The sequence below is a fragment of the Drosophila mojavensis genome, unplaced genomic scaffold (genome assembly GCF_018153725.1).
Source record: "Drosophila mojavensis isolate 15081-1352.22 unplaced genomic scaffold, ASM1815372v1 contig_136, whole genome shotgun sequence".
Taxonomy (NCBI): Eukaryota; Metazoa; Arthropoda; class Insecta; order Diptera; family Drosophilidae; genus Drosophila; species Drosophila mojavensis.
The window spans coordinates 28778688-28787117 of NW_025318667.1; the positions used below are offsets into that span (position 1 = coordinate 28778688).

At 45.2% G+C, this 8430-nt stretch overlaps 1 protein-coding gene across 3 annotated transcripts; it reads right to left on the reverse strand.

Moving 5' to 3' along the window:
- Nucleotides 1-3893: 3893 nt before the first annotated feature.
- Nucleotides 3894-8036, reverse strand: LOC6584916 (lipase member H-B). Of its 3 annotated transcripts, none has more exons than XM_044009815.1 (5): nt 7872-8036; nt 7445-7687; nt 7223-7377; nt 4909-5385; nt 3894-4849 (listed from the first exon to the last, which is right to left on the reverse strand). In XM_044009815.1, exons 1-5 carry the CDS (start codon nt 7931-7933, stop codon nt 4419-4421), a joined length of 1368 nt encoding a protein of 455 aa, XP_043865750.1. In that variant the 5' UTR covers nt 7934-8036; the 3' UTR covers nt 3894-4418. The 3 variants fall into 3 exon arrangements, with proteins under 3 accessions (XP_043865750.1, XP_043865753.1, XP_043865754.1); XM_044009818.1 differs by having other exon boundaries at nt 3895-4849; nt 7445-7684; nt 7872-8035; XM_044009819.1 differs by lacking the exons at nt 7223-7377; nt 7445-7687; nt 7872-8036 and adding an exon at nt 5692-5971 and having other exon boundaries at nt 3896-4849.
- Between the last annotated feature and the right edge of the window lie 394 nt (nt 8037-8430).

The window sequence follows — 8430 nt, forward strand, 5'->3', positions numbered from 1 at the left end:
GAGATGAAGTTTGTGTTGTTCTTTGCTGGCGGATGCTACAGCAATGTCATCAATGTAGACGAAAACAAAATCCATGTCTCTGAATGCGGTGTCCATGTAACGTTGGAATGTTTGGGCAGCGTTGCATAATCCAAACGTCATATATGTAAATTCGAATAAACCGAAAGGTGTTGTGATAGCTGTTTTAGGGATGTCGCCAGGTTCTATTGGAATTTGATGAAAGGCACGGTTGAGATCTATTTTTGAGAATATTTTCTTGCCATAGAAAATATGGGTGCAGTCTTGTATATGAGGTAACGGATACCGATCAGGAATTGTCTGTGCGTTTAAAGCTCTGTAGTCGCCACATGGTCGCCAATCGCCTGAGGGTTTGCGTACCATATGTAAGGGAGATGCATATGAACTTTTTGATGGTCGGCAAACGCCGATTTTGAGCAGATATTCGAATTCAGCTTTTGCTGCTTTAAATTTGTCTGGAGTTAGTCGACGTGGCTTTGCAAAAGTGGGAGGCCCTCGGGTGTCGATGCAGTGTGTGACATCCGATGTTGTGGGCTTGGGTGCTGCAAAGTTGAGTTGAGTGATGTCCTTGAATTCTTCCAAAAGCTTGGCGAATTGACATGATGTGTCAAACGTTTTGACAGAGGACGGCGATTGTAGACTGCAGATGCCGCTGCGTGCAAGTAGTGTTTGCGCGTCGATTAACTTTCCTTGCTTAATGTCGACGAGTAAGTTGAAGTGCTGCAAGAAATCTGATCCTAGGATTGGTATAGTGGTGTCTGCTATGATGAAGTTCCATGTGAACGGACGACGCAGGCCAAGGTCGAGTGTAAGGCGAGTTGTGCCGTATGTGTTGATTGTGGATCCGTTGGCTGCAAATAGTGGATTCTCCTTGCAGATATTTAATCGTCGGTTTATTGTTGAGGTGGGTATTACAGATATGTCTGCTCCTGTGTCGATGAGGAATTTTCGACCAGACTTAGCATCTGGAATAAACAAACGATTAGAAGTGGAAATGCTATGTACTTCAACCTTAAGTTTTGGGCTATTTTGAAAGGCGTGTTGGGGTTGCCCATCGACGCTGCCTTTTGAAACCTCGATGGGAGTGATTAGTTTTTTGTCCCGTTGTTGTTTGACTTGAAGTTGCATGGAGCTTGACAATGTTGAGCGCTGCTACCGTACTTGTTGTGGTACCAGCAATATTGATTCGCGTTGCTCTGTTGTGAAGTATTGCGTTGATTGCTTGATGAGCGGCTGCGAGATCGACGATTGTTGTTGTTGTTAAGGCTTTGTGAAAGCTTTTTGCTTATCTCCTGGAGACACTTATCTTGGTCGTCGATTCGTTTCTCTAAACGACTCATGCGAGTCGCCAGTGACGTGTCCTCAGAGTTGATAGACCTCACTGCTTGGATGTTGTCACCTGAGTAATTGAGCGAATCTATGACAGCATCAGCTGTGGTAGCAAGTTGGCTGAGTGGGGTGTTTGGTGCACTTTGAAGAATTCCAACGATGACAGCTCGAGCTGAAGGTGGTAATCGTTTGATCCAATAACGTCGAACAACAGATTCGTCATTAGTGGCATTAGTTTGCTGTAGTTGACTTAACAGGTGGCTAGGGCGTCCATCGCCGAGTTGAATACCAGTTGCGAGCTTATCAAGACGAACCATTTCAGACTCTGCGAATTTGGCGAGAATTGATTGTTTCAGCGTGGTGTATGGATTTGAAGTTGGCTCGTTCACTACTAGATCATGCACTTGCTCCAGATATTTTGGATCTGCGTAGGTTATAACGGCAGTGTACTTCTCGTGCTCTTTACGCGTACCGATGCCCTGCAGCTCAAACCAGCCTTCGAGTTTGGTGAAAAACATTTCGATAGATGTTGTTGAATTTAGTTGAGGGAATGGTAATTTGCTTAAAATGGCATTCATGTTGGAAGTATTCTCTGTAGGTAATTCCGCATCGGTTTTTTGCGCGTCGCTTCGTTGTGAAATAGCGCGTGTTGGCTATGTGTGTGTATGTCGAGACGGCTGCGACGAACTGTGAAATTGTTGCACTTCTTTGTTGATAAAACTTTTTGAGATCACTGGTAATGTAAAAATAAGTAGCTAAAATGTTTGCTACCGAAGTGATCGTCAGCGTGTGTTGCTGATCAAGAAGCTCATTTAGTGAAAAACCAACGGCGCGTATTTGAACTCGGGGTCACCATTTATGGGTGTAGTTGATGAATGTATGTGAATGTGGGGATTCCCATTTATGAAAATATTGTTTGTTGGTTTTTGTGGAGAATGTATGCGTCACTATTTATTTGTATTAAATTAGAACACAGCTATGATTTGCTAAAATTGTATTGATTAAGGTTGATGTAATATGCACATGTGATGTGTCGCGCTGAAGCTTAAGAAGTGTCTATATGTATTCTTATTACTAATGATGGTAATTGAGAGATCATGTTTTATCGATAGTATCGATCGAGAATTATTGTGATGCCAGATCGCCACACTTGCTTTTGTTAATGACTTCGATTAACTAGTTCGCAGTAAGCGCACTTCCGATTATTTATCAACAGCAGCTGGGAGTAAGCGAAATCTATTCAGTCTAAGGCTATTAACTTTTTACTTTTACTTTACTTTTGTTAACTGCGAAATATCCTGTGAACAAATTGGGTCAAATGAGCTCCTTTTGTGAAAGGACAGCTAGCATGTTCTTAAGATCAAGTGAAACCATATTAGCTTGAAAGAATGATTGCTGTAGATTCCAGCTATAGCTGCCTTAATAAGTTCCTGAAATGAGTCTAGTATTCTATTTATGAAACTTTGTTGACATGAAAGCCAAGCTCGCCCTCCAATTTTAAATTTTGCAAATGTAATACAGTAATACGTCATAGCCAAGTTCTCTGAATAGGTCGGGCTACATCGCGTAGCCTCATCTGCATGTCTTCTCAAAATTACCTGAGCCTTGCTAAAAACAGCTGTCAGCAAATGCGAAAAACGTTTAGTGAGTTCCTAAAGCTGATTCATAAAATTCGGCGCTTGCTGAGGCACAGCATGCTCGATTTGAGCCCGCGCCTATCGATATCAGACCCCTATATTCTAAAGCCCCCAGGGGCCAGAGGGTAGTCGATTTCGATACTTTTTTGCAGTTTAGCCCGGCTGGGTCTGCCCATGGCTGTTCGTTCTATTTCCGAATTCAATTTTTATACGCTGGTAACTTTTAAAATTTCTAATTAATTTGGCAGGTATCGAATGTTGTTTCTACATGCTACCTACAGCAGGTTGTCCGAATGAAAACAACGGCCCACACAGCGAGCACACAGAGATATATGTGTGTGTATTATGTTGGTACATACAGTCGAGTACAGGGACTGGCAGGAAGTCATTGACGTGCAACAAAGTTCGGCCCTGGCTGGCAGCACACACAGCGTATACGCAACGTACACTGGCGGCTGCACTTTACAGTTAATCGTAAAACAAAATGAAAAGCGAAAACAATAAACTGAAATTCAATTTTCGCATTGTAAAACATAATTTTCTACAACTTTACGTCAGCTGGCCTTTCGCATTGGGCACGCCTCGGCTAAAAGGTAGTTAATATTTGCCGTCTACATGAGACCAGCTCTGCTTTTATTTAGCTTGTTGTTCGTTTTCTTGCTCCAGCTCCTGGGGCTCCTCCTCCTGCTCCTGCTCCTGCTACTGCTCCTTCTGCTGCTGCCCCTCCTCCTGCTACTGTTGTTGTTGCTCCGTTACATTCCACTTGAGTTGCGAGTTGTTTTTGCTCGGTGCTTCCTGTTTTGAAATTTATGGCGCCGTCGTCGCCAGCGCGGCCGTCGACTTCGCATGAGTTATGTGAGTTGCATTTCTACAGCCAGCCAGGTCTGGTCGGGTCTGGTTGGGTCTGGTGGGGTCTGGTTGGGTCTGGTCGGGTCTGGTCCTGGCCGGGGGTCCAGAACCTTGTCCACGTTAAGTGTTAAATTATTTTATGTTCATGTGCACCTATATCAGTATGTAGATGTCAGACGGAGAGACAGCCAGCCCGACCCCTCTTAATTATGAGCGGCTATTTTAGCCAACACGTTAGACAGCTTCTAGCATGCACTGAGTGCTTGTTTTTCCTTTCTTTTCATTTTGCATTTTTTATTCGACAATAATCAACTTAACACCAACAGATTGTTGTTGCTATTCTATTCATTTGCTGCCAAGAACAATGCGCGACTTTCGACTCTCGACTCTCGACTCTGGTATGTGGAGCACACGCGGCACAAATGGTCTGGTAGGGGCGTTACTCTTATTCTTCTTCTGGCTCTCTTCTTTTATCGGACATGCATATCGAATGATTCTCCTGCATATAACAGCAACAACACTAGGAACTAGTTCCGCTCAACTCCCTCTCCCACTCTCCCTCTCGCTCGCTCTCCTTCTGTGGGCTCATCTGGACGGGCAGCGATGGCGCTCACGGCTGCGCCTTAGCCACCTTCGCGTCCACTGCGGAGTGCGGCCCAGAGGGTCGGCGGTAGTTGCCATCGCTGTTGCTGTTGCTGTTAGTGTAATTGCTTCGTCTTCAGCTGAGTGCCTGGCGCTAATGCGATTCCGATTGTGAGACCTATCCCAAATCCAATTCCAGCGGCGATGCGGCCGTTGCCGTTGCACGTAGGGGTGGCTCGAGCTGGTGTCGAAATAGAAGCTACCCTGTATCCAGCGGCGCGAGTGGATGCCGAATACGGCTCGCCGATTGTTATCGCAGTAGCCCGCGCGATAGGCACGATAGCTATCGCACTCGTAGCCAATGAAGGGGTACTGCGGGTCCATAGACTGCCTGAAGAAAATCGCCGCGGCCGAATGACTGCAGGCAATGGGATCTACGGAGGAACGGAGGATTATATCTTGTCGCTCTCTCTGCTGCCCACCCATCACTCACTTGTATTCTGCATGTCGCGCAGATTCATAAACATCAGACAGTTGCTCTGGGGCGCTCGCCCGCCATTCGGATAGAAGTCGGCGTGGCCGCACTTCAGGCTCGTGCCCAGCGTGCCGCCCGAGGTGTGCAGCACCTGGACGAACTTGGCGTCCGTCTTGTCCAGCCGGTACTTGGGATGCACATCCGCGGGCAGCGTGAACAGCGGCCCAGCCGGGTCCAGGCCAATGATCTGCTCCACCTGCCCGCCCAGCACGGCGCCCGCATAGCCAGCCGCATGGGCTCCCAGGCTATAGCCAGCCAAGGTGATGTTCTGCCGGTTGAAGTGCTGCGGCCGCATTTCCTCCAAGGCAATGATGATGCCGGCGACTGTCAGGCCAACGTCGAAGATGGACATCGAGGCGCTTTTGTAGTCGTTCTGCGACAGATTGCCCCAGTCCACGACACACACATTGTAGTCCTCGTCGAAAAGCGTCCAAGCTGTCGAAATGTTGGGAAGGAGCATTAAACAATGTTCACAATAGAGCTACATACATATGGATGTAGATGTAAACGGTGCTACCGGAACTAAGGGGATATATATATGATACATAGTATGTATCTATAAACCATCAACTGAGCAAAGATTGCCTTCCATGCACTCAATGTCTGCCAGATAGTGTGATAGAAAGAGATAGACAGATAGAGAGAGAGAGAGAGAGAGGCAATAGAGTGAGGCAGATGTATTCTGACCCTTATAGCTTCAGCGGCAAATTAGAAATAAATAAAAATATGAAATAGACTAACAGCAATAAGAACACAGTTACATGTCATGATCCTACGATGTCTAAGGGAGGTGCTCAGAAAATATTTCGCCGTATGCTTGCGAGTTTCACTCCGATCATCAACTGTGTTCAAAGTTTCAACGAACTTTTTAAGTTTTTTTTTTTTTCTTTTATGAGACTTTTACTTATAATTTTTGGTTTAATTTCAACAAGAAACTTTAAATCTCGTAATGACAGTAAGTGACAATGATGTTAAAGAACATGTAAGAAAGCAGCAGTCGGCATTACCGACTGCATAATACTCATCCACAGCCCATTTTCTGATCTGCCAGTTTTGAGCTAATAGCTAATACTGTACAAATAAAATAAATAATCAGCTATGAGAAAATAAAGTTTTATATCTGTAAGTTTTCATAAAATGTGTCATCTTGTTGAGTTGTCTGAGTTGTTCATCTGAATGAAACTATTTAACAAAACTATCAGGAACGAAACAACAAAGAATACTGTTGTTCAGCATTTATTACTGGGTATGTCCATTATCCCAATCCTTCATTATCACGTATGCGCCTTGTTAAACTTTGGCTACTTAAGTCAACATCAACAAACCTTCAATAAATTACACTTTGGGTTATGGAATATGGAATATGGAGGCCCAGCCGAACCTCGCCTAAACATATGTATGCCACACATGTCGCCTTCCTGTGATGCAGAGGGGTATGGACGAAACTTAGAGCTAGCTATAAATTTCAACGTAGCCATTGCTCACCCATAAGCATCAACAATAAATCACTACAAAATGAACTCCATTCCAACATGATGCCAGAAGACGTATCCATAGTTGAAGACGCAATACACTTAAGGGGATCTATCTCTCATTACACTTTCCTAATTGTTGCATTTCACTTGCATCTCAATATTGAAATTATTGCTCACGCTCAAAAGCCTCTCCTATATCATCAAATACTCAAGTTGACGTAACAGCAAATTGCATAAGGATTTAGAAATGTATATCCAGAGTCTAAAAAAAAAAAAAAAAAAAAAAACTGCCACACCCTCACGAATGTCTAGTTTTGTATCATCCACATAATAGTCTAAGAAGAGAGAAGAGAAAAAAAAAAAAAAAAAAAACATTATTCGAGTTGCCACGCCCAAATATGCATCGTCTCTTTGAATCTTTGATAAAAAGTTTAAATTTAAAATGAAATAATATTCCTATTGCGATCAGGTTTAGAGCAACAGTTGATGTTGAACTGCGAAATGAAACAATTCTCAATAAGACAAGCAATTGACAAAGAGAAAGTGGTGATAAAATAGCCTAACTGAAAAGTCTGATTAGAAACCAACTTGTGAGGAGGCTTCTACAGATGAAGATTCATTAGGGGTGCTAAAGAGTTGTGTGTGTCAGCGGGTAAAGTTTCCAAAACTTTCCAGAACAAGTCTACGACAAATGAATATTGGGAGCTAGGGTCTGGCATGAGCTGCTGAGTTCATGAAATTAAAATTGAGAAAATTCTTGAAATCGCATGCAAATTAGTGTTTCTCGCTTGGCTTACTCAGTAGGAGCTCCTGCACCCAGTCCTTGCTGCCCTGATCGTTCCAGCCGTGCAGAAATAGCGCCAGCTTCTTATTGGCATCCAGGCGACGGAATCCGCGCAGGTCTCCGAGCTGCAGATGGAAGTGCACTTCGTCGCCCAGACTCGCGTCGGAGCTGTGGGTGGCATGAGAGGAGGAAGCTGGGATGAGGATCTTGGGGAGCTCGGAATGACAGCACTTACATGGTGCGGCACTCGAACACAATGCCATAATTGAGATGAGCGCGCTCTAAGCTGTTGCTCAGCATCGTCTCCTGCATGTAGCGAAAACTCTTCTGCAAGATATCCCATTTGTGCAGATGGGCGCCAGAGCCGCGGATGTTGCCCAGCAGCAGCAGCAGCAGCGGCAGCAGGCAGGCCCACAGCCAACCAGAATCATGGTAACTAAGGTGTTGCTTCTCTTGTCGCTTCCGCCGTCTCCAGCTGCTGGGGCAGAGATAGGGAAAGAAATGCAAAATATTACGAGCTAAATTAATAAATCAAATCTCGACAAAGAATTTTAGTTATGCGGAAGGGCGAAACCGGCAAATGAGTTAGACAAAGACAGAGCTAGTGAGAGTGAGCGAGAGGGCGCGAGAGCCAAGAGAGAGCTCAGATAGGTAGCACGTACTAGATTCCACGAGACGCGAATCGGAGTCGGTAAATTGGACCGCTTGGCTTGCCCCCTGACATACTACTGAGCCCAGAGACGCTCGCGAGCGACGTCCAAGCGCTGCTTTAGGCTCCAGCTCCAGTCGGCTCCACGTCTAGGGCCCCGCTGATGACCCTCGCGTTAGCAGAGATGGCCCCCAAGTGAGCTTCATGGCTGCTGGCAGCGCCAGCTCTTGTTCTTGGCGCAAGCTCGCTCCGTGTTTGCACAAGTGAAAGTAAAGCTTGTAACGGTGTTCTTTATCTTTGTCGCTGTGGCTGAGCTGCGGCTGAGCTGCGGCTGAGCTGTGGCTGTATTCGTGACTTGGGCAACTTGACTGATCTTGACATAAAAGCATCTCTGGCTGTGCTGACGAACTGATACCTGTTTGGATTTTACGAGACAAGACAATCAACAGACGCCAGTCGTCGCCCACAGTCAGCTGAGCAAACATAACAAACAAAAATTCGATCGTAAACATCATCGTAAAATCGATACAATCGAGCTGCATTTATGCTACTCAACACGTCTTGTAGATCAT